The sequence below is a fragment of the Passer domesticus genome, chromosome 15 (genome assembly GCF_036417665.1).
Source record: "Passer domesticus isolate bPasDom1 chromosome 15, bPasDom1.hap1, whole genome shotgun sequence".
NCBI classification, from domain to species: Eukaryota; Metazoa; Chordata; class Aves; order Passeriformes; family Passeridae; genus Passer; species Passer domesticus.
In genome coordinates this window covers 12256952-12283346 of record NC_087488.1, presented here as the reverse complement: position 1 = coordinate 12283346, position 26395 = coordinate 12256952, and the positions used below count along the sequence as shown (strand labels likewise).

The 26395-nt window shown below is 43.0% G+C and overlaps 1 protein-coding gene across 10 annotated transcripts in view; it reads left to right on the top strand.

Annotated features, from left to right (window-relative positions):
• MAD1L1 (mitotic arrest deficient 1 like 1) overlaps positions 1-26395 on the top strand; it is a 348097-nt gene that overhangs the window by 166730 nt on the left and 154972 nt on the right. For 9 of the 10 annotated variants that reach the window (XM_064389851.1, XM_064389849.1, XM_064389850.1 and 6 more), the window contains 2 exons: positions 636-692; positions 17751-17839. In XM_064389851.1, coding sequence (XP_064245921.1) covers positions 636-692; positions 17751-17839 — 146 coding nt within the window. Of the gene's footprint in view, positions 1-175; positions 256-635; positions 693-17750; positions 17840-26395 lie in introns of those variants that run through there. The other variant, XM_064389857.1, reaches the window with a different exon arrangement.

The window sequence follows — 26395 nt, the reverse complement described above, 5'->3', positions numbered from 1 at the left end:
TACATTTCAAATTTCCCTTTTAAAAAGTAGAAAATGCTGCATTGAGATCTTTTCTCATGGAAATTCAAGAGGTTTATGTTAAAGAGCAGATTTTCTTGATGTTTTCCCACAGCATTTTAAAGGTTTCCAAACCCAACCCTGGACCCCAGAAATTCAGCAGAACATTTTCTATGAAGTTAGCTTGAAACACACACTCCTTTCAGGAGCTGTGGAGCTAAACCTCCTCTTCTTCAAAGTTAAACTGGACAAAACTGGGTGGGTTTAAGATCACTCTTTCTGCCGCTTCACAGAAATTGAGTGAAGGCACAGTTCTGGCTGGGCTATGGGATTAAAATTTGGGCAGGTTTATCTTGTGGCATTCTCTGCAAAAAACCTGGTTTTTCCTGTGCACATAGACTTCAGGCTCTTTGGGACAGGACTGTCTCATGGCATGGGATGCTGACAGGACTAACAAGACCAAATACTTATAATTCCTTCTCAATGCCATGAAAATCATGGTGCCATATGTGATTTTTTTTGTGGGAGGGAGAAGGGGAGTGGTCAGGGAGAGGGACAAGAGTCTTATTAAACTTCCAAAATTACATCCCAGACTTAATTTCCTTTTGCTTTTGTTTTTTTTCCCCTGTGTCTTGAAGGCTCAGCTGTCTCAGGTTCTGGAAGAAGTGGGAAACCACAAGCAAAGAGCAGAGTTGGTAAGTGTTCAATATCTGCCTCTTTTTTTTCCCCCTGGTTGTTTTACAGAGCAGTAATATGCAAAGTTCAGTTCATTTCAATAATGGATCAGTTCCAAATATTCAGAAATGAACAGCAAATAAACATTGCAAAAGTTGTGTTGCTGCTGCCAGTCTTGGCACTCCTGTCTCCATACTCACCTGGAAAAAGTGTTGGATGAGATCTAGTGGTCTGTCTTCATTTTTCTGGCAATTCCTTTTCTCCTTACCAGTTCTAGATCAGAAGCAAGCATTTAATTTCATACTGAATTAACTCCTTTCTTTGGGGCCTTTGATTCAGTCTCAAGTGTTTAAAGGACAGGCAGATGAGATACAAGAGAATTACCACAAACTAATTTTTTACAATATCTGTTAATTTTCTGCTGGGTTAGTCTATTTTATTGGCACTTCCCTCAAGGACCAAAAATAATAAAAGGACACAAAGCCAGGTAGCAGGGAGGTTTATATTCAGTTTCATGACTTGAATATGATTTTTTATGTTCAGGAATAAATGAGGTGTCAGTGTTAAGTTATTTTGTGAACTGATATTTTTGCTAATAGATGAACTGTGGGATTCCTGCAACTTTTCGTAGTCACAAGGAAAACCTGAGCAATATCCAAGATGCAGAGACTCATTCTGTCGATGTGATTAATTTTATTACTAATATAAAAACGAGCCTGCAGCACTGGCTAGTAAGTAGGTGCTAAACAGACATCTGTTCTAAAATCCAAATCATAAACTAGAGTGCCAACACTGGTCTTTTTAGACTTGTGCTGAGCTCTGGTAGGGCACTGAAGGGCAGGATGAGGTGCCCCTACTGTGCTATTAATGGGTTGCCATACGTCTGTTAGCATCTTTTTTTTTTAATTTGTGCCTCTTGCTGTTTCAGCATCAGATTTTCCATCATGAGAGCGTTAATTGATTCCGGTTCTGGGGTGGTCTCACATTGTGGGCAAACATTTTTGTATGCCCAGCTGCTTTCTGTGGTGACAGAGGCCACAGCTGATACTTCCAAAGAAAACTGAGTTAATCCTACTTACCATCTGATCTCATTATGTGCTGCCTTGTAACAGTTTCAAATTCTAAACAATCAATTTTGTGTTGTGCTCACTGGATTTATTAGAAGAAAAACTTGCTGTTGTGTTTTAAATTTTCTGATGTTATGGAGTTAGTTTTTTTAACATTTCAAAGTTTTTCTTTTGAGCTCATTAAGCCTGGTTTTTGAGTTGTTTGCCTTCAAAAATGTGTTGTGTTAAGTGGGCTAGCAAAGGGCTGGAGAAGCTGGAACTTCCAGTGTTAAAGCATTAATTGGTGTTGTGCATCATCCATCAGAGGATAAAGCTTCAGTCAGTGTTCAGTGCCTATTCCCAAGGGTTTCTCAGTAGAAAACTGCTGGTTTTGTGATCTTCCACTAACTCTTACATCAGCCTCCCATGAAGAGGCTGTTTTCTGTGGTGCTTTAACCATGGATTGCAGATTGTGAGGGGTGGGCTTTATTCAGCAGCTTGAATTTATTCAGTAAATATAGGAGAATTGATTCATACAGAGGAAAAGTGATATTTTTTTCCATCTTTTCCCCTTTTGAGGGAAAACCCAACAGTTTAGCTCATTTTCGCTGGTGGTAGATGGTTCTTCTGCATCCCCACTCACAAGCTCCCTGGTAGGAAAAGTTGTCACTTTGTGTCTCCTGCAGTGTTGATGGTGACTGAGGTCTGTCCCCTTTGGGGTGGCTGTTCCATGGCTGCCTGCCACAGGCTCCTGTGGATGTGCAACCAGCCCTGCTTTCCTCCTGCCATCCAGCAAAATGCTCTTTATGTGTTTTTTTCCCCCCCATTTCAGATCAGTGTCTCACCTGATCAGGATGGCCTGATTTGTAACTCCTTTAAATTTGACACTTCACCAAAATTATTTGCCTGGTTTGGATTGCTGGCCTCTCACCTTCCTTTTCATCCCTTTCACTGTGAGCCTCCAGCCCCAGTTTGATGCTGAGCTGGGAATGCTGAAGGGCTTGTCCTGCTCTGGGTGCTGACAGATGTGGATATTGCTTTTCATCAGCTCTTGTGCACAGGCCAGTGGCTGTGAGTGAAATGGAGCAAACACCTGTCAGGTGCAGGTGCAGTCTGATCAGTCCTTGGGCTGCTTCTGGGACAATCCTCTGTGCAGGTGGCATCTCTGCTGCCACCCCAAAGAGCTCTGCTGGCTCTGGCTCCAGGGCTGACAGCACCTCACTGAGAGAACCAAGGACTTCTTTCTATCAGTGGGGGCATCTCTGGTCAAGGAGTCATTCCTTACATAGCAATATTTAAAAGTACAGTTACTGTGGGATAAGTCTGATGGGGTTGTGGCCTCAATAGAACAGTATCTGCACACTCAGGGCCTCTCCTCTCAGGACAAGCTCAGGGAATTGTGTCCCCAGGGACAGTGGCAGAGGAAGGGTGGTGTGTGTGACAGGGAGCCCTGTGCCAGGCCAGAGCACAAGGTCCTGCTAGAGGAAAATGGGATGCCAGTGAAATGGAGTGGCTCTTCTGACTGCTCCAGTGCAGGGCTTCTTTGCTTGTCAGCTGAAAGTGAGCGTGCTACTGAAGGAACAACAAAAAAGGAAATTTAAATGTCTTCAGTTAATTGCAGTTGACAAGACAAAGGCAGTTTGACTTTCCAGTATTAATTAGCAAACCCATACTAATTAGCTTGTATAAGCACAATTCATGCCTCTTTCCCTAAATGCAATTAATATTGCAACTGAAGACATCTCTGGGCTGTGCCTCTGTATCATTAACACACTTTGCCCAAATTAGACACGGCCAGTAGTGGCTGGAGAAATGAGTTTGTGATTACAACCATAAAAAACCCTCTAATATTTTATATCCTTCAGGGAACTTGAACCTAGAATTTATTTTTTGATTTAAGAAAAATTACCCTTATCATTGTGCTATGTAATTAACAATGAAACTTTGATTTTCCTCTCCCTCTAACATTTCACTTATTTATTTTCTTTTTTTTCCACAATTTAAGCATGTTCATACTGTAAGGGAACAGTGTGTGCCCATAAGACACATAAGAGTCACCACTCTTAATAGGGCTCAGGTCCATGAGCTGCCCCAGAGATCCATGGGGTTTTTCTGTCTTTTATTTACTGATTTTTTTTTTGTTCTTTTTTTTTTTGTATGAATGTGCACTTCTCTGATAATTTCATCAGCAGTGGAAGTTTTCTTTATTGGGGCTGGTGCTAGTGTCTTTATTTGCAGGATGTGCAAGGAGGTTGCCCAGAGTTCACACAGCTCCCTGATCTGTGGTGCCAGGATCTTATTTCTCATGGTATGTTAGTTTAGTGCTCTACAGTCTAAAGCTGAAGGAGAGCTTCACTCAAACCAAAATATTATTTGTGGAAAATGCCTTCTTGTTTGTTATATTATTTTTCTTTCGCTCCCTGAGGGGAGGGAAACAGAAGACGTGTTTGTTTTTGTAATTTTCGTTTGCCTTTTTCATATCCCTTTATAGACAGGAGGAGATTGTTTGGCTCAAGCTTGCCATCCAAGCAACAGCTCTGCTCTCTGATCTTACTCTTTCTTCCAGTCTGGTTCTGTAGCAGGGGGCATTCATGTCAAGATTTTTTGTTCTCCATCATTAATCCCTGAGGGAAGTTGGCTTGGTATTAAAAAAGCATCACCTGTATTTTCATTACCCTGAGGTGCTCTGGGTATCTTTTGGCTTTCATCTTCAAAAGACAGCTTGGCCCATGTGGGCTCTGAAATCTATAGACTGCTCTTTGGAACAAATTAAATTTCACCCTCCAGCAGATTAAAAAGGATGGATATAAGAATCAGAGGAATTGCTTAGCAGGGTGGGAGGTAAAGAAGATTTGAAGTCCAAGAATGCAGCCGTCACCAAATGAATGGTATAAATTGAGTGTCCTTAACAGAGAGAATAAAGACACCTTAAAATTAATATAATCAATGCCCTTTGCCTTGAGCAAAAGTGTTGGTTAACCCTTTGCATAGAAGAGGAGACCTTTATTTAAGAGCAGCAGGTCAGCAATAGTTAAAGAGCCAATCATGTGTTCAGTCTGATGAAATCATAATGTTTAGGATTAACTTAAATGTCAGTGACTGCCTACACTGATGGTTATCAGGAGTAGAAATGGAGACAGAAAAGAGAGGACATGAAGGAAATAAACTCAGAGAACACTGAGCTGAATGTAGTTGGGATCTAGCTGTTAACTGGAAGGCAACATGGAAAAGTTATTACCTATGCTTTTAATTTACAGGTAACACCAATGATAATAGGAAAAAATATGAACTTGAGTATAGAAATACCTGTCCTGGATTAATGGCCAATGGAGCTAATTTAATTCTTGTTTAAGAGTTACTGAACAGAAAGCAAGAAATACAACAGACTGAGAACAAGAACAAAAGTGGTGTTCATTAGTGGAAATGTAAATTCTCTGTATTTTCTGTAATAGGAAGGCAATTAAATGTGGGATTCAGAGGGCTGAACCACAGTAGTTATAAATAAAAATGAAGCCTTGCTGGAACATCTTTAGAACCAACAGGTTGGGAGGGGCAGGAGACTTCCTGCACTGACTGGTGCAGGAAGTCTCCATCTATCAAAAGTGTATTACATAATTTCTGAATTGATTTAGCAGGTGACAGCAAATCTCCTTCCCATGTGACAGATTTTATCCTAACACTTTGTGTGAGGCCAGCAAAGCCAAGACAGATGAGCAGCGTGGCACTCAGCTGAGCAGCAGGGTGAATAGTTTTAGTAAGGCAATCTTAGAGAAATATCCACTTCTCAAATCAGATTGAAAAGCATGAACCTGGTTATAAAGAGACAGCAAAAGAAGCTAATCCAGAATGAAATGATATAGTAACAGAAGACTGGGAGAGGACTTTTAGATCATAAAGTCCAGTCCTTCAGTAACAGAGGCAAATTCAGCATATATCTCAGTCCATAAATTTATCAAGCTTGTCTTGAAACTGCTTTGGTTGTTTGTACCATTACTGTCATGGGAAGACTGCTCTGATAGGTGATATCTTCCCAGTTCCAACTGAAAATATATGTGCAGTTAATATCCATTTTTTTCTTGTGCTAATATTCTCCTTAAACTACAGTGACTGTTCTTCCTCCCTCATATTTATGCTGTGACATATTTATAGAGAACAATTGTTCTCTCCCAGCCTTTCATTTGTCTAGGTTAAACAAATCAAGCTCTTGCAGCCTTCTCTTGAAACAGGCTCTTCAGTTTCCTCATGAATCTTGCAGCTTGCTTTAAATCTCTTCCTCTTTCCATGTCTCCTTTGAAGATGAGTAATCAGAGTGGTCACGTCATTCCAGGTGATGTTGCTGCAGTAGCTTTTGCAAAAGTGTCTTCTACAGGATCATGGAGTAGAGGCAGGAACCTCTTCCACTTCTGTGGTGGAAGAGCAGAGCTGTATCCAGGTCATCACCCATTTCCAGTGCCACACAGTGCTGATGTTCATCCTGGGATCAGTTCATCTGCCCCACTCTGTCCTCCTCTCGAGTTTCTGGCTGAGGAAGGCTCATTTTGTAGGCGCTGTTTTGGGACTTGCACTCTGACATTTCAATTCTGTGCTGTTTCTTCTGTTTTCATGTAGTTTCCTCTTTCTGATCAGTTTATGCTCCTCTGTGGTAAAGCCTCTGTGCTCTCAGTAATTGTGTTTGTGCATTTGTATTTTTAGACCAAAGGCCTTCATTGAATTTTGTTTGTTTTGAATGTGTCTGAGACATCTTTTTCTCTATCAGGTAGTTTTAGTTTTGCTTCAGCAGAGCCATTTGTTGCTTGTTTACTTCACAGTGTTTATATCCTTCTTCACCTTATCGTGTGATCCTGTAAATTCTGAATGATGAGTTGGTAGAAGAGGGGGATGATTGTGCAGGAATCATTGATGCCCTGTTTTGACTCTTCCCCCTGTTTTTACTGTGGAGTTTTGGTTCTGAAGGTGGACTGAAGCCTGGAATAGAGGGATGGGAGTACACTTGTCCTTTCCCTTTCCCTGGCAGAGAGCTCTCAGTGCCTGTTGTAAACAACTACATTAAAACTGGTCTCTGCTATTCCCCACGGGGTAGGAATACAGTGAGCTCTGAGGTACATAGACAAGGTTATTTTTTTCTCCCTCTCTTAGCCTGGGGCATGATGAACAGCCTTAGCTGGTGTGTTGCACCTGCTGTGTGTTCCCTCTTGGAAAATTCATGTTCAACACACAAAAGCGTGGCACCATCAGAAACATCTGCTGCACGTGACTGTGGGCAAAGCAGGGAGTGTGGAGGAATGCTTGGGATCCTGGAGGATGAGAGCTGCCAAACTGCTGTGAGCTGGAGAGGTGATCAGCATTACACCTCTGCACCTTGCTATCTCAATGCTGTTTTAATTAGGTGAGAAGGAGAGACTTAGTGAGTCAATTCTCGTGGTTTATCTCTGTTTTAAAAATCTAGCCGGGCACATGGGATCAAATAGCACATTCCCTTCAAATTAAAAAGAAATAAACAGTCTGTTTAAAAGTCCCATTACACAAATGAACCTGCTGTTGGATCCATTAAGGTGGAAGTTTTATGGGACACGGCAGCACCGTTTGGTTTCAGCAGGATTGTTTTCATTTGCTCTCCCAATGTGATAAGAGCTGACACAGGGTTAGCACTGTCAGAAGTGTGGCTGCCTGAAGTGGAGAGCTGCTTTCCTGCTGCCTTTCCCTATGGGACAGGTGCTGCCAGACTGGGGGTAAATGGTCTGACCCAGACCTGAAGAGCAATTCCTGCTCAGATGGGACTCATGGACATTTCCCTAATTCCCAGCCCATCATTTGGGGTGGATGCCACAGGTGTACCCCTAAAACCTGAGCTGTACTGACAGGCATGATGATAACAGGGACTGGAGAGGGAGGAGTGGGGAGGTTTTTTCCTCTTCAGTTGTTGAGCAGAAGAGAAAAGTGAGTAGTTGTCCTGTTTAAAGGGTGCTGCAGCTGGGTGGTCCCTGTCAGTGTCACTGTTGTCACTAAAATCTGAGTTACAGAGTTACTTGGTTAAATGAGAACAGGACAGGGATACTGTCAGAGGCTTTATTGTACTAGGCACAGCCTGGAGATGTAAAAGGGCTATTTAGTAGACATGCAAGAATTGTGCTTTTCCAGGCTTCATTCATGTCTACAGAACCTGTAAGAAGTTTATGGGCTACCTCAGACCTACTTGGTTCAATTTAGCTGAGCTAAAATTTCCTGGAGAATGCAGGGGCTCTACATTCTACACTTTGAGAAAACCAGGTGAGAGGTCTGGGATACCTCTAGGATTCTGTCATTTCTGCTTCTTTATTCTGCCTTCCTAAAAGGCAGCTTGGGGAAGCTGTAGAAGGAGCATGAAGTGCCAGTGCATGTCCAGAGAGGGAAAAGAAAAATTGGGGCTGTTGAACAATCGTTTAAGAACAGGACAAAATAATAACTGATTTAAAGCTTCCTTGTGACAAGGTTGGAGACCAGTTTCCTCCTGCTTTCACAGCTCTGGGAAGCTGTGCCTGCATTGGAAGAGGACCATCCTGAGAGATCTGATGCAAGAGATCCAATTCTGTAAGCACAGCTTGTTCTGAACATGCAGGGGGATGTGAAGCTCTCCAGCTCTGGGACCTGGGGGGCCACGGAGGGCATGTTCAGAGGATGTGCCTGCAGATGAAAGGTTGCTGGATACTTCTCTTCTTGCCTGGGGCTGGTTTTGTGTATACAAAAAGGGAGATAAAGGCTTAAAAAAAAGTTTAAGTTTCAAGACTTAGTCCTTACACTGACAGCCTAATCAGCTTGTTAAATCATTTGTTTTCAGTTTTTTTGTGTCTGTGTCCTTAGAAGAGCTTGTTCCCAGTGTTTCTTGCCTTTGGTTGATGATTGCTGGGGGTAGGTAGTAGATGTGGCAGGCTGGGGTCTGTCAGGGCAGCAGAGTCCTCCAGCAGGAGCTGTAAAACTCACTTTATCCACAGAGACAAGGAGATCATAGAGCAGAATTTTTCCTAGGACCTCTTGGTAAATAATGAATGGCAGAGCCCTACCTCTTCGGAATTGCTTAATTGAGGCTGACAACTCTTTGTTGTATTACAGAATCTGGCATGTCAGGAGAATTTAAACTTATTTATGAATATTTCATTTACCTCTAAAGACTGGCTGTACAAAATCTAGCTCCTGCCAGGCCCTGTCCTGTTAATGCTGTGTTCAGTGCTAATGTCACCACTGCACATCCAGTGCACCTTTCCTCTGAGCTGGGCCTCAGAGTTTATTGTTGATGGCAGCAAGAACATGTTCACCAAAGGTTAAAATGCCAGGTTTGTGCTTTGGCACCAGAGTTGAACATATGGTATTTGAGAGGGAATTGCTGTTTGTCTTTCACTCTGTGACTGCTGCTGGCAACTGAAGGGCTCTGCAGGCATCATCCCAGAGGCTGAAATGGGCAGAGCAGTCTTGGCATGGCCCTTGTGACCTTTGGGTTTTGGCACCAGGAGAGAGATTGCTCCCTTTTTATACATTAAAAGCCCACTGCTTTTTGTCACAGGCTAATCTGAGGATGGGTCATTTAACTAGAAAATATTCAACCTGCTCTACTTAAGCTGTTCCTTGGGCAGGGTTTGGGGAACAAGGCTCCTTCAAGGCTCTGCAGCTTCCTTTAAAGCAGCTGGGAGCCCTGTCAGGAGAGCTGCTGCTTTCCCATAGCTGGGGCCCTTGCCCCATCCTCATGTTTCCCAACTCTGGGAGTTCATTAGCAGGCAGCTCAGCTGGCCCCTGCCAAGATGTGCCAGCAAACAGTGCTCCCAGCTGTAGTGAACTGCAAAATTGGTCTGGAGCTGCAGCAGGAGTGAGAGAGCTGCTCCTAAAAGCACAGGCTGTGTGTTGATCCATGTGAGCAAGGGAAAGAAGATTAAGTTCAAGCACTCAGTGAAGGCTCCTTTGCTCTCTTTACTTTATTAAGCAGGATTGATTCCACTGTATTTATGTTAGAAAACAAAGAAACAAAAATGGATGTTGGATTCTTTTTCCCCTTTGATCTTCCTAGGTGCTTGGTAACTGCATAGATTCTTCACTGACTGTTTATTATGTGATGATTTTTCAACGAGAAAACTGATGGGGAGAGTGAGAGGTGGGATTACAAGCTCCTGTTTGATGAGAATTCTTGACTGAATGCTCAGGAAACTCCTCGAGGCTATATTTTTAGGAAACAAACTGTATTCAAACTCTGTACGGAGGAGGTATGACATCTTTGCAGATTTATTTGTTGCTTTGCCTGTAAATTACAGCTGCTAGAAGACTTGATTCTATCAAAATATGCCTATTCCTGCATGAAAAAAGTGATCTGTGTGATGCTCTTCTCAAGAGCAGACAACTCCATTGTGCCAGCACCTTGGCTACACTGGGCAGGGAGGTGGCACATCCAGTCTGGCACCTTGACAGGCTGCCTAAACAGGCTCTTTTTCTGTGTTTTGCTGTCCTTACCAGGAGTAATGGGTAGGAGGTGTCAGCCAGTTAAGGCTAATTACTCCAGAGTTGCCTTCTCTCCGTGGACACCAGCTGTTCTGTTCTCCCTGGCTGGGAGGAGCTTTCGGTAGTAATTAAAGGAAACAGTCATCTACACGCCTGGTGGAAGTGGTGGAGCAAGGCTGATAACAGCAGAGAGCTCTGAGCTGAATGAACATGGAAATTAGGTGATCCTTCTTCAGAATGAGCTGTTAGAGCAAAGAGAGGGGTTTTGGATGTGGAGCTGTCAAAGGTGTTTTGCTGTCGAGCAGTGGCAGTGAGGTCTCCTAGCAGAGCCTGTGAGCGTGGGCAGGGCAGGCTGAGAGGAAGAGATTCCTTGTCTGCTCCTTTCTTGGAGTGAGGGCTGAAATGTGTAATTATACTTGAATAAACTCATGGGTTTAAATTAACATCTTCAGTTCCCCTGCTCAGTGTGTCTCTTGTACAAGATGTTTGCTCTTCTTCCCTATGAACTTTCCAGGTTTGTTAATTTTGAGCTCTGAGCCAGCTTACATCCGTCTGAAACAGTAGTATTGCTTATTTCCAAAGTCACATCCTGCACCCAGCCCAGATCACTAAAAAGAAATAAACACAGCACCAAGGAAGGTGGGTGGGTGAGAATGGTGGGCATCTGGTGGTGTTGGGATGTGAGAAGACACTTGAGAGGGGCAGGAAACCAAGCCCTGGAGCCAAGATGTGTTGTAGGTGTTTGGGGAAGAGCTTGTTGGATGGGATGTGCAGGAGGAATCTGGGGCTTTGGGGGTGTGATGTGGTGGTGATTCCTTCTTCACATGCTTGCAGCTGGGCAGGCAGCTCAGGTTTGGGCCATTCTGGGACCCATGTGGCATTGGCCTTATTTTGCAGAACAAACAGTTTCCTGCCATACCCTGTCCTGCTGTGATTAGGTATGGAAACCACAGAGTGGGTGGTTTAAATAGGCTGGCTGTGCACTTGTCCTCTTGTTCCTTTGCAGCAGGGCTGAATTCAGCTCGCTGAGCCTGTCTGGAGTTTCCCCAAGTTGTGCTGGTGCCACACAATGTGGAGGGGAGGTGTTGGAAGGCAAGCTGCAGGCTGCCTGAGCATTGGGAATCAGAGGGGAGAGAGGTGAATGCTCGTTAAGGCTCCCTTGGGGTAGATGAATTAGTTAATGACTATGCTGTGCTTTGAAAATGCAAATGCTGTGTCAGAGCTAGGTCTGATTATAATAATCAATCTTCCTTTGGAGAGGGTGCTGGGTATGAGGAAGGGGGGAGTGATGAGACTGGGGCTGAATTTTTAGATCACAGATCTGCATTTCTGTGCTGTTCTTAAGGAACACAATGTTGCCTGAGAGGTCAGCAGAGCTGAGGAGGGGCAAAAGGTGAGTTTGGGAGGAATCATCCTGGCAAGCACCAGTGTCCCTGGCAGGCTGAAGTTAATTTTGTAATTTTGTCCCTTATGATTGTCCTGGCTGGAAAGGGAGAGGTTGTCATCTGCTCCTGTGTGTGAGCTACCCCTGCTAATGGGAAAGATAGAAACTGGCTCATAAGCAGGGTCCTCCAGGGATGGGGAGAGGGGAGGGTGGCTGCTGCAGACGTCCAGCCCTGACAGCTCCTTCTCCCCTGGCACTCCATTCGTTTGTAGCAAGCGTTCCTAGTAATTACACCTCTTAATTTAGGAGAGTGAGTGGGAGAAAGGAATATAAATTTGTGTATTAACTTTGGAGATTGGAAATAGGGCAAGTGAACCTTCTCTCTGGGAGATTATATTTGGAAATGAAATAGAATGACATTTGGTATAAACTTGAAAAATTGCTCTCTTTTTACTGCAACAGGAGGAGAAAAGCCACAATCCAGACTGTATTGGAGAGAAGCAGAAGTCAGCATATGTCCATTTCCCAGTGTGTGTATATCTACAATGATATATATGCATGAGTACATTTTTTTTTAAAAGTGTTTGCTGAGAGGTTGCTCCTAGCCCTGACTTCTCGGTGATAAAAGCACAGCAAGTTTGTTACAGATGGTGGAACCCCTAGAGATTGGTGACTGTGATCCAGCCAGCCTTCATCTTCCAAGAGAAAAAAAAAAGTATATTTTTTTTCTTCAGCCAAGTTGGAGATGGGAAGTTCCAAACCACTTTTTGTTGAATATCTGATTTTCTTTGGCTTTATTGCTTTTGTTTCACAATGGCATCAAGGTTTAATTTTCCCAAGAAAATGTACCAACTAATCCTGGGCTGCTTAGCCTGTTTCTAAATGGCAGGCAATATTTTGTTTTACAAGTACTGTCCTACTTTTTGAAGAAGAGTAAAGTTCACAAGGAAATTTGGTGAGGCTTAGTTCTCCCTCTGTGTTCTTCTCTGCAGATGTTTTGGGGGATCAGCCCTTTGGAATGCCAGTGGATGGGCATATAGAAGAGATGGTGGTGCTTTTGCTGAGCAGAATGATCTCTGAAGTGCTCAGCATGGTGTCTTACTTTGCTGTGGATTTGCTGGACACCCAAATTAAACTCAGTGGTGTTTCATGTATATTGATTTTTGATGCCAGATTTATAAGCTTATAGAGAACACCAAGCTTGCTGTGCTGCCTTGTGGGAAGAGGCAGAGAAGCTCCTTAGTCTGCTGCATCCAGTGGAGAGAAGCACAAATGGCACCAGTGTCATGTCAAGGTCCTGGTTTGCCTGTTTTCAGACCCCAGAGTATGGGGCACACTCGGGGTCCCCTTTCTCTGTTCTTGTCTATTTTAGCGTACACTCTTCCTCTCCAAGTCTGCTTGGTGTTCATACATTTTAAATATTTATGTACTGAAATAGCTCCTTGAATTGTGTTGAGACTTGTAGTCCAACACAACCTCTCAATTCACCTTTCCACGCTGGCTCTGTGCAATTCAGTTCCCATTTATCTCTGCTGTTCAAAATCAGCTCTTTTGCTGAGGAAGGCCTTTCAAAGGATGTTGCATCAGCCCATTGTTAAATAAACCTTTAGACATTTATAATGGATTCAGCATTTCCTGCTTTTTACATTTCCAAAAATGCTGAATGACGTGCAGACACACTTCATCAGGATAAGATTGCTGTATCAGCCCCTCACTAAAATGCACTCATTATTCAAATAATGACTCTATGTCTCCAGCATGTGTTCTGTGAAATGTGTGTACATGATGTGGGCGAGTAAACCAGCCCCCATTTTTTTTTTCAACATGCAAATCCTACTTTGGCAGTGAGTTGAAACACTTCAGATTTTGAGTCCTTTACTACCCAAAATGAGTGACCTGAACAGAGATTTGATCCTTGTTTTGGGCAGTGTGTTTAAAAAGTGGGAGGCTCTGGGAAAACTTTTCTGCATCAATGCTGGAACCTGCTGGAGTTGAGTGTGAGGAGCAACAGGTCCATGGCATTGCAGAGACTCAGGGTGCTTGCTTGGAAGGGACAAATGTGGGTCAGAAATGACAAATGCCAAAAATATACCAAGAAAATCAACTCTCTAAAGTTCTGTTTCTTCTAGCTGTCAGGAGATGAATTTATAATTTTGTTTTTCCTGTCATCTCATATGTCTTTAAAGAATTGCTACAGAAGACATATTTCTTACCCTGCTGTGGGTGTTTGCTATGTCATTAACACTTGGAGGAGAACCACCTTCTTGGAATCTTGTCCAGACAGGTTTAAAAGTAAGGCTAAAAGAAGAATGATATTTCATATAATTAAATACTAGATGAAAATGCATCCATGTTCTTCCTTCTTCTCTTTCTCCTTTGGTAAATAATGATGGCACTACTTATTTTGGAAAAATTATTTGCACTTCATCTTTTGGGGCACTTGCATATTTCTGACAATGGACATTCTAAAATTAGTCTATATCCTGTATGTGTCCTGATCACTTTTTATTGAAAGTAATAAAGCTGTGCTGGAATTCATGCTTAAGAATTGAAAGAGATAAAATAGTTCAGGATAAATGGGATTATTTTAGGTTGAGAACAAGGGGCACCAGTATATTTTGGGAAGAGAACAACACATCCTCAAAAGTACCTGTTCATGTGTTTTATTCATCCATGGGCTCTGATATTACTCATTATTCTGCCTTATCTTAAAAACCTTAGGTAGCTTTAAAAACTATTAAAATAACATCTTGGTTACTTTTCAAGTTGCTAATGTATTCTGTAGGGTGGGAATATCACTGGGGGTCTGATCCTGGGTGATATGAGCTGGGTGATATCCTGAAGCTCCTGCAGATGAGGTAGGTCCTTAGGTCCTTAGGTCCTTCCTGTGCAGCTTTCAGGACAAGAGGTGCAATGCTGCATTTTCACAACAATGTTCCCTGTCTGCTCTCAATGCCAGTTAAAAGATCAAGGCTGACCTGGGTCATTTGGTATGGAATGGGGGAATAGAGCAGTGAGCTGTAATTTGAGCAGCCCTTTTCCCCTCTCTGCTTGGTAATGACTTCTACTAGTTTAATGTATTCAAAGCAATAAAAGTTTAACTCAGCCAGTCACATAAAATTATTGATAAAAATTGGAAGAGTTTAGCTAGGAATAGTGAGTTGGTTCAAAAAGCATAAAATGCCTGCTGAAAGTGGCATCTGGTGAACAAGAGACCAGGACTGGAAATTAATTTAGGAAAAGAGATGTGATGGGAATTAGGCAGAGAAAGCAGCAGGAGGGGTTTGGCTCTCCCTTTCCTTATCCTTTCTTGAGTCTTGGCACAGGTACTGAGAGGACAAGTGGACAGGAAGGGACAAACTGCCTCTGTGGAGAATTATTTCATGCTTATCACCCATTCCCAGAGCTATCCTGAGGCTGTGTCAAAGGGAATGGTCTTGGAAAGCTCCTCACCTCTTGGGCTTTATCAACAGTTTTCTTATTTTTAGCCATTTTCTTAATTCTTGTTTTGTCTTGCTGCTTGCACTCTATTGCCTTCAGAAAATCAGAATTGGGTCCCAAGAGTAAGCCACTCCATCTCATCTCAACTAACTACTTTTTTCCTGGAAAAGACATTAATAATATAATAATAAATAGCATTTTTAATATCTGAATATGTTAATATCTTTGAGATTAGCAGTAAGGGATGTTTTCCTAATGACTTCTAGGGATGAAACCTGGACACAACACATTTTGAATGAAGTATTAAATACCATAGTTGTTTTACTTTCTTATTTCATAAACAATTAGTGAGCTCTGAATGGCAATAATTTCCTGTGGCACAAAATTGTGTCTTGGCCTGAACTTTAAATTCTCCAGTAGTTTTAGTCCTAGTTTTGGGAAGCAGGTCTTTGTCAACATCTCACTCCTCAAGCCAGTTTCATCTGTAGTGATATCACTGTGTCCTCTTGTCCCTTCTCACCTCAGGCACATCAGATTTTCAGTCCAGGGAGTCTTGGTGCTTGCAAATTGGGATGACATAAAAATGAGATGAAATGCCCTTACAGCCCATGTGCCCTTTTCTCCTCATTCTCCTTCAGCAGCTTATTCTTAGAAACCCAGCAGAATCTCATCCTGCTGCTGCTGAGCATACCTGGCAGTAATTTGTCACTGCTGTGTATCAAGTGAGATGCTTCTCACAAGCTCCTGTGCATTCATTCTCCTTTTCCTATCACACACTCTGTATTTTCCCCTCTCTGTGCAGCCACCACAAGAGCCCCCAGATCAGATTCCTCACCCATCTGTGAGGAACGTCCCCCTTGTCCCCCGAGAAGGTGGCAGTGATTTATCTGTGTGGGTGAGGAGGTGCCACGTGGGCTTGAGGCTGAGCCCTCTTAGCCGGTGATAAATAATTCTCCAGCCCTTCCTTCTTCAAGTGCTGCCCTCACTCATCCCAGAAAGCATCCTCAAACTCCTAACAGCAAACACATCCAGGCTTCAGCAGACAGGGGAAACAGGAGGCATAATGAGTGTTTTCCTGCTAGAAGTAGGTTGGAAATGAAGCCTGCTCCTCATCCCAGTACCTTTTATTCACATTCCTGGAATTATCTGGTGTGCTTGCTTTATCCCCAGCCATCTGTGATGGGCTGAGCTGGGAGAGATAAGCTCAGTAATCAGAAAATTGAGGGAAGCATTTCTGGCTGTGATAATCTTATCAGGCAGCTAATATGCATTAACATTTGTACAGCCTGATGATGCAGGTGGGCCTTTGCTTATTTTTTATTCCTCGATGTTTCTGGACAGGCAGGGGGAGAATGCAGGGCTTTTTGGGGTGTCAGGGGGAATTAGGTTAAAACATTTTTGGTGCTTTCTTCTGCTCTGTTCTTTTGGTGTCAGAAAGGGGTGGGAGCATAATCCAACCATCTATTTTCTGTCCTTTCCTGACAACAGCACTGCCATGCTCTGCCTGTCTTTTCTGGTAAGTATGGAAGGGCAAAGAGGCAGCGTGTCTGAACTCCAGTTCTGTCTAAGCAATATGACTGTCTGTGACAAGATGCTCCTTTTTCTTGTAAAATTGGAGAGTTTCTGCAGAAAGCTTGCAGAAGTTTGCCCTTGCAATGTGATTTTGCTCTACAAGTCTAATCTATGCTGTTGCAGGGAATGGTGTATTAATGGATTATTTCCCTGATGCTGAGCACTGAACTCTCTGTGGTCATAAGTTTTGCATTTATAATTAAGGCTGGATTGCTTATTTTTTCCTCCTGGGTGAAAAAATATCATTTCCGTCAATAGATTTATTAGGGGAATTAGTCGACAGGTGGTAAAAAGACAAATGACAAAAGGAGGTCCAGAATCTCAAGGATGAGTGTGTGAAGAAGGTCTAAGCTGGGAGAAGGTGTTGGAGCAGAAGTTTGAGTATCCTCTGGGTAGTTTGTCTCTGCTTACACTTCATAATAAATCATTTTCTGAGGGGTTTAGAAACAGGTAACATATGGAGTTTATCAATCTGTGCGTTGTCATGAACTCTGAATTAGGGATCCAGACTGCTACAAGTCAGGGAGTCTGGGAATTGTAGAGTCTGGGTAAGAAGTTCTCATGTCTGTAGAGTTTGGAAATACTTTCTTGCGAGTTCCTACCCAAACAAAGCCAGAGGCAGAAAAATATTCTTAATTGTTTGTTTGTTCAGCCAGAGCTACCTGAGCAGCTAGAGCTAGAAGTGTATATTGGAAAATGCTGGAAATATTCCCCAGTCTTTTGGATTCAGTGTATGTGTCTCAGAGCTGTTGTGGACAAGAGAGTTTGATCCTGTGGTTCATTTCTTCTGGTGGAGGGGGGGGAATTGAGTGAGATTGAACTATCAATACTGAACCTCAGGTCCCAGCGAGCTCCTAATGCCACACAGAGTCTTCTGCATCCCATTATCCATGGGGGAAAACAGGGGAAATACCTGAAAGAGAAGCAGAAGCTTTGCTAGTAACATTCAACTTCCTATGCCTCATCTATTGTGGAGAAAATGTCAGGAAAGGCAAAAGGAATTGCAGAGGGAAGGAGAGTTCTGTGTGGTTTTGACATTCAGCACAAGAGAAGCTGTGCTTCACATCTGTATCGTGAGAAGTCTGACCTGTGCAGAACCTCATGATTTCCTGCTCCCTTTGCTGGTTGTGTGTGCCCTTAGCAGTGCTGCAGGAACTAATGCCTTTTGTCTCCTGCAGCTGGAGGTGGAGATGAAGGTCCTGAAGTCTCAGCAGTGCACGGCTGAGCAGAGCACTGTCATCACCAAGGAGGAGGTGGACACACTCAGGTAGGCAAAGCAAGGGGAAGGCTGAGCAGATTCCACTCTTTTGGTGGAGCTAATGAGAAGGGAAATGCCTGGGGTAGTTCCACTGCCTGCTGTGGTTTTTGTCATCATCTGTTGGAGCAGCAGGCACAGGAGCTCACCGTGCTATAGTGCATGAAGTTTATGTGTATAGACTGCCTGTGTCCATGGGCTGCCTGCTGTTCAGGCAGTGGGATGATGATCAGAACATATTTTCCTTGTATTCCTGAAGTAGGATGTTCTTTTTCTGAGCACAAGTGTTACTTTCTCACTGTATTATGGACATGAGAACCCCATGAAGCATTAGCAGAAACACTCAGCCCATGATCTGTCCTGCATTTAGAAACTTTATAAGCTTTGCTATCTTTTGAGAGGCTTCAGGCTCTTTTCTTCTGATGTTTGGGGTCTTTTGCTGTCAGTTAATTCATAAGCCTGGCTCCTGCATCACTATTCCCCCTCTTGACTGATTTCCTGTGGAAATAGCATTGCTGTTTATTTGTTATTTTGACCAAATCTCGACTGTAAATACAGGATCTGTTGGCACATGTGTGAAGAGGTTTAGAATCCAGCTTTTGTACTGCTGATGCATGTGTAGCACTGGAGATAAAAGAGGGATGTTTCCCCTTGTGCATTGCTGGAGATGGCAGAGGGGTACCTGTTGTGATTCAGTGAAAGAGAAGTTACAAAACAGCATTTCAGCAGAGGATACATGAGCATTTATAAAAGCTACAGTGAAGCTAAACAACCTTTCCATGTATTTATTAAAGCTTTCATAGCTTCCATTGAAAAGCAGGTGACACAATAAATACCGAGCACAAAAAAGTTCATCTGTTTCTAAGTGTTTAATAAAGTTCCTTTTATTTAAGTTGGGCAAATCAGGTCCTCACAGACTGAGTATTTTATTCTCAGCTGATGTAAGACTTTGGCTGGACTTTCATTTCTTAATTCTTTTATATTTTCAGCTCCATCCCAATAAAGTGTGACTGCCTCACAGGACTGAAAGCAAGGTTTTGCAGCAAGCAGAATCTGCAGAAAGCAGAAATTACTGGCCTGTGTGTTATGGCTTTGCTCTTGTGCTTTGCCTCTGGAGCTTGTTTTACAGCCTTGAAAGCCCAGTTCCATAGCAGGAGGGAGGTGCTTGAAAATAACACGTTTAGCTAAGCCATTCCAATACATTTTAGGGTTGTACACCTAATCTTGGGGACTTGCTCCTATAGTTCCCTCAAGGTGCTGTAATAGTTCTGGAGGCCCAAGGCATACATCTCCTTTTTTAATTCTATCATATGTCTGAGTTCTGCTAAAGGAGGGAATGCTATGACTTCCCTTTTTCAGGGAGATAAACCTGTCTTCATCAACTTTTGCCTTTGTGGGTTTTTCTTAGCTCATTCAGGCTTTTCCTTTGCTAAGGCACACTGGACCCTCTGAAAACTGAGGTTTACACTGCTGCAGGAGTATTCAGCACCTCCTTGGCAGCATTAAACCTGTCACTCCTGATTAATAATGTGCCTGTGTATCAGTAAAGCCAGCAGCCTGTCTGCTGTCTTCTGGGACCTGCAGGTTTGCAGAGTTTTTCTACAGTGCCTCTCCAATCTCTCTCTCCCTGCTTGGTGTTGCTGCAGCACCCTTTCATCTGGGAGATATTCAGGCTCTTTATTTTCCCCTCCAAGACTCATTATTTGCTGTTTAGCTTCCCTGAACAGCATTTACTGACTATTACCTGAGCAGTTTCAGGGACAGTGTGTGTAGGGGAAAGCAGCAGGACTGCCACCTAGTCTTGACCACACTGTGGTGGGACAGGCTCTGGCAGTGGGGATGGAGATGTCTGGCTCTGCCCTGAATGAAAATCTATTTCCTGGGCAGGGATGAGTGGAGCTCACAAAAACCTGCTTGTTATGGGATCTTGGTGTTTGATTCAGCTCAACAGCAGCCCTAAAGCTCCTAGATATTGTTTTTCTCTCTTTGTTTTTAAGGAATTTCTTTGATTACTAATCTCCTCCTTCTACAAAAGGTGTCAAACCTTTCACACAAAGTATGTCCCAAACCCAGGCCAGTTCCCAGTGTGGTGATTGATGGTGCAGAGCTGTTTTCCAATGATGGGTCATGGTCTGAAGGCTGTTTCAGCAGAGCCCAAGCTTCTGCAGTTGTTTCATGTTGATATTTTGTTTTTTCATCTCTCTTGCTCCTGAAGCTGTGGATGCATAGCAGCCACAGTTCCATGTTCTAATTCCAGACTGGTTTTTTCTGTCATTTTTTAATTGAACCACTTCTTGTTCTCATGACTGATTTAAAACTTGTCCCAGGCCCTGATGCTGGTTATTTAGTTACAGAACTAAAAAAGCTTGGATTTATTTGATTTTGATCACTCTTTTCACTGCTCAGCTCCAGCACTAAATGAATTGGTGCAAAGCATTCTTTCTGCTGAAGCTTTCTTTGCTGGAGCACTGTAAGCCAGTCCCTGCTCCTTTCTCCTTACTGTTGGTTTCTATTACTGCTTCAGACATCTCCTTGCACTCTCAGGCACTCCACATCTGAGTGGGGAGAAATCTCAGAATTGACTCCATAAAGATTTTTTTCTTATGTTTCTAGACTTAAGAAGTCACTGAATAAGGTTGGACTTTATTTTGCATTTTCTGGGCATTGTTCAAGAAACTGGGCCAAGTTCTTTCTTTACAGAAGAGGCCTCTTCTCAAAAGAACACAGAATAAATCACTGTATTCTCCCAGCCCTTTGGAGCTCAGGAAGAATGTGCTGTGATCCACATCAGAACATGCCTCATGGCTCAGCTGGATGTGTCCTCTCCATAGAGCAGCAGTGAACTGGGTGGGTGTGATTAAAGAACAGAAGGCGTTTGGAGGAGAGCAGGGATCAGAATGGGAAGGGATTAGGTCTGTTGTGCTCATCCTCCTCCTGTGGGCCTCAACAGCACCAGTTCACTCAATTTTATGTAGCTGCTAAGGAGAAAACACAAACTCCACTGTCACTCCTTCCTTCTACACACCACTGCCAGAAACTAATTCTGTGGAAAACAGGGGGAAGAACACAAACTTCCAAACTGGAAAGTGGGGAGAGAAGTGCCACAGTTTATGAGGGAGTTACTTACATCTGTGTAGTTTATTGTAGTCTTTGAAATCCTGTAACCTGCAGGATGGCCTGTCAGCTCCTCTGGGCTGAGCCCAGCCTCCCCTGTTCGCTGCTGTCACAAAGACATGTGAAAAACAGGAGGAACCACTGAAGCCAGCAAGAGGAGTGTGCAGAACAGGAATGGACTGTTGAGCCTCCAGGCATTTCCATATAGACCCTGTGGTAAGGAGCTCACTTCTGTAAACAAAAGCAGGGGAGACATAAAGGAGGAAAAAAAAAAAAATCCGTATTAGTCCTTTGAATCTGTATTTACCTTCTGTGAGTGAACAAGAGCTTTTAAGAGAAATACCTTTTGTCTCATTTTTCTTTAGTATGGAAAGTAAATTTTCAGCCAAAAACTTGAAAGACTTTATCAGTTTTTCCTTCTTCTCTTGAGAACAAAGTGCTATTTCATCAGACCTTTTATAACTTTAAATGTGAAACTCTCTCCCAGCATCATCGTTTCTGGAGAGACAATAAAAGCAGTGCTAATGCTGTCATTTCTCACACTTTTTGCTGCTCCCTCTGAAATAATATTTGTTTATATTCTGAAGATTCTATGAAAAGAAACCGTGGTCAACCACTTGAGTTCCTGCACTGTAGGGTACAGCATTTGGGCATTAGCACCTTTTAGAGGGAAGATGATAACTGTGCAGAAACTGGTATTTCAGATTCTGTAAATAAAAGGAATGTATTTAAAAAGAACTTCACTAAAGACTTAAGTGGCAACAGCTGAAGGACCTTTTCAGCTGGAACAAATCTGAACTTTCTCTTTCTGCTGTCAAGCTGCAACCCCAGTAAATCCTAAATGTTTTCTGTGGATTTAGTGACTGCGTGGAGTTACAGTAATTCAAAAGAAATTCATGTCCTTGCCAATGCCCATTAGTCACACTTGCTGGAATTCTGTCTGCTCTGCTCCTAACACCATCTCAATGCCATCTGGATCCCTTAATAGCGTCTTCCCAACACATACGTTTTCTGCTCCATTCAGTATTTTCCTGTTCTGCAATAGCTTTTCCACATGGCCTTGCCCCCTTGGCAGATGGGGCCTCTGTGATATCCACAAGCAGCCACATAACACAGCTGAGAACATTAAAAACCAATAAAACCAGGATAAAAGGGTGATGGTGGGGGGAGTTTTCACTGGTTAATTCCACTGAAAAGCTCTGGACTCAGCGAGACTTTTGGAGTGCCTGGATGCTGTTGAAAATCCAACAGATTGCCCCCTTTTTTCCTCTCTGAGGTAGGAGCAGCCTTGTCTCACGATCTCAGGTTTTTAGACAGACTGAAAACACACAGTGGGATGTCTCCTGATTCTCACAAGTGGCATTTTAGGAGACCTGAGGCTGTAGGTGGATCTTTTTCCTCCATCCCCTTTCTGATTTGAGATAATGAAACATGCAGTAGAGGCAATATGAAGCTCAACTTTTAAAAGAGGGAAAATCCATGAGGCTGAGCAAATGCCAATGAATCTGTATTCTTGCACTAAATTTGATCTTGTGAAAGGTTGTGGAGGTGGCACCAATTTACCTTATGCCTCTGGAGCCTTCAGCTCTTGGTTGAGCTGTCTGATACGGGAAAATCTTCTAGACAGGTGAAGAGATCTTTGCCAGAGATTAAATATGTTCATGTTTTCAAACCCCTGTATGGAGAAGTTCATGAATTCTTCAGAAATTAACTCAAATGGTTTCTTCCTGTATCATGAAACTTGACAATGGTGTTGATATTTCAGAAAGTAACTGATGTTTCTTCCTTCCTTGTGGCACAAGGCTGTTTTTAGAATAGACACCAGCTTTTGAGGCCAGGTTGGATGGGGCTTGGAGTAATCTGGTTTAGTGGAAGGTGTCCCTGCCCATGGTGGGGAGGCTGGAACTGAATGATCTTTTAGATCCCTTTTAACCCAGGCCATTCTGGGCCAAAAATTGAGCTGGTAGATGATTGTGCTGTACCCAGGTGTTTCTGCACCCTGCTTTTCATGGTGCTCACATGGATTTGTCTTGGGTTGTTCTCCTACCTGGAGGTAACTCCAATATGTAACAAGTGGAGGATTGCAAACTGATAAAATAGCATCACATCTCTTGTGCAGGTGTTCCTGGAGAGAAAAGGCACAAGGAGTGTGCACCAGGGCTGCCTTTGTGGCTGCTGGTGCATCCCAAAGCAGAACACAACCCTCCCTATACATGAACTTCATGAAAACCGTAAATGAAAAAAAAAATCCGAGTGCCGAGCCAGTAAATATTTTTCAATATTTGACTTCCATATTTTAACCACCAGCTGCAAATGCTTTGCTGTGTTTATATATAGATAGGATTTCCCTTGCTTCTCTCTCTTTGCCATTGGGAAGCGTTTCCCAGGGGGCTGGGAAGCAAGGCTGGAATAGCACAAACTGTTTGCTAATGGCTCTGAATGCTTTCCCACTGGAGATCTAGGACACTTAACAGCGTTAAAAATAAGATAGCAGAGGGATAAATGGTGAAAGCTCTAGTCAGTCCCAAAATCCTCTTGGCACAAAGGTTACAGCAGTGTTCTTGTTCCTCAGTGCAGAGGAAGCAGCAGGTTTTTTCTCTGAAGGAGAGCCAGGGAGTGCCCCTGGTTCAATGGGCTGACCTTGCCCAGAGCATGGCAGAAGCCCTACAGCCCTACATTGTGTCAGGAAAGGAGGATGCCCCCAAAGCTGGGAGCCTGGGAAGGAGCTGCCACCTGTGGGCTGAGCTCAAGGCCATGCTCAGGGTGCTCCTGAGCCTGTGGCAGGTGGCTCTGCAGAAGAGAAGGCTCCAGGATGACCTTATTGTGGCTTTCAGTACCTTAAGGGGCTACAAGAGAGTTGAAGAGGGACTTTTGACATGGCATACAGTGGCTGCACATGGAAAAATGGCTTCAAACTGACACAGTCCAGGGCTGGAGGTGAAATTGGGAAGAAATTCTTCCCTGTGAGGGTGGGGAGAGGGTTGCCCAGAGAAGCTGAGGCTGCCCCATCCCTGGAAGTGTCCAAGGTTGGATGGGGCTTGGAGAAGCCTGGGATAGAGGAAGGTGTGCCTGCCATGGCAGAGTGGGGAACTAAATGATTTTTACTGTCCCTTCCACCACAAACCATTTCAGGATTCTGTGATATCTGCTGCCTGCCTGGGAGTGCCCCAGGCTTTAAATCACCCTGTGCTCAGCAGCGAGGCACAAAGGGCACAAACAGATTATTGAATCCTAAAATTGCAGGTGAAATAGCACAAAAATGTAATGGCTTGAATCTAGCCTCATTACAGCTGTGTCTCAGGTCTTGGGGAAGTGTTTTCTGGCTGCTGCTGTGAGTGATTTTCAAAGGGCAACTGAGAGGCCTGATCTTAAACCTTCCCACGGAGACAAGTTCTGCAGGCAGATAACAGCAGCATCACACTGTTTGTGAGGCTGGATGGGGAGAAATTTGTTCCCAATTAAAAATCAGCATGTCAAGGATGGAGAAAGTACTGATGAGAGTCCTGTGTCTGGCTCTGACCTTTCAGGAGCTGTTGGGCTGTTGTTCCTCAGAGAAGAGTGTTGCTCTCCTCGCGGCCTGTTCTGCAATCCATTTAGAAATGCATCGTTAAAAGCATTAATTCCACTTTGAATTTCCATTTTTCCTGACCTTTTCAGTCTCCTGCTGCAGCATCCTCCTTCCCCACTAGCTTGGTGTCGCTTCTGAAAGTTATTGATGATGTTTTTTAATGGCCTGGACAGTGCTAAAGTTGTTCCTCGGTGTTTTAGAGGCTTCTAAGAGCAGAAAAAATGAGACTTTATAATATTTGAAAATTGCCAGCAGGGGTCAGGCTTACAAATAATTTAGGCAATCCAAGCTGCATATTTATAAAGGAGACATTTCTGTGCTGAACATGATGTAGATCAACCTGCTTCTATGGAAAAGTTTGGATCTGTTGCCAGATGAATAGGAGAGATGACTTCTTCCTTGTACCTGAAATTGCTGTTGCATAATTTTGGGATATTGGCAGATGGTTCCATACATTATTGTATGGTGCAAGGATTTTCAGCTTAATTTAGATAATTTAAAAGTATTAAGCAAGATAATTAATTTTTAAGACTATTCTGAGGAAAGGCTCCTGAGAAAATTGAATCCAAAGATCAGTGTTATTCTGTATTAGTCGCACAATTAATCCCAACAAGTTAACATGTGGAAGGGGAGGGTCTTGAAGGAGCATCAAGATTTTGTACTCTCTACCTAAGTGCAAGCCAAAATTTTGTGTCCAATCTTTTATACATACATCTCATGCCTAACATGTTTGATAGAGTTCTCTGAAGGATTCACCAATCACTTATCTAAGGCTGGTATGGTTGATTTAATATATTTGACCTTCCAAAAAGTTTTGAGCCAAAGGTCATAAAGAAACTTTAGTGGAGTATAAAAAGGAGATTATGTGTTGGATTGATCAGAATGTATGAACCCTGGAGGTCTGGCTGTCCCAGTGTACTGTCTGTGGGGGTGACCAGTGGTGAGTGCCCATGTGAACAGGACAGAACATCTGGGTACCTTGCCAGGAGGCTCTCCTGGCTTCCCTGTGCCTTGTCTCCAGGATTTCCTGAGCCAGAGATAATGCAAGATATTTTTTACTTTGTAAAACTTCATGCATTTTTTTCTGTTAATTTGCTTATGTAATACTAAGTTAAAATAACAAAAATCAAATAATAAATGCTTTCACAATGCTGAGGGTTTTCCCACTAGGTCCTAGAATGGTTTTGATTGGGAATTGGGAACTTGTCCAACACAGAAAAGGGGCTGGTGAGTAGTGAGGTGGCAGAGTTTGAGATAATATGAATTTTTTCAGCTTATCAGAGCATTCAGAATTTCAGAAGAAATCTTAGAATGTTGCTTGAGATGAGAGATGAAGTTGCATGTCAATAATTGCCAAACTCGTGCACATAAGAAAAAACACCCTTACTTTTACTCCCACAACAGAGAGCTCTAAATGAGCTGTTGTCATTCAGGAAAGAGATCTGACATTATTGTGAACAGCTTTCTGAAAATATCAGGTAGGTGCTCCAGAGTTAAAAATACAAATAGAATATTAGAAGCTCTTGGAAAGGAAGTTGAGAATAAAGCAGAAATCCTCATTGTACCATTGAGTATGTCTGAGTGCTCTTTGTAGTTGCAGCTTATTTCATGTCAAAAAGCCTATATAAAAACTTGAAGGAACAAAGAAGAACAATAAAAATATGGAAAATCCTTGGTGTGAAGGAAGACTAAACTGACATTCTGCAGGAAATAATAGAGGAGGCCTGTGCTGTGGTGTGGAGAGGGGAGTGTGGTACAGTTATTCACGACTTTTCATAGCAGAACTAACGGGCACTCAGTGAAATAATCACATGTGAAGTATAAAACAAACTGAACTAATTTTTCATGCAGCACATAATTAAATTGTGGAACTTACTGCCAAGGAG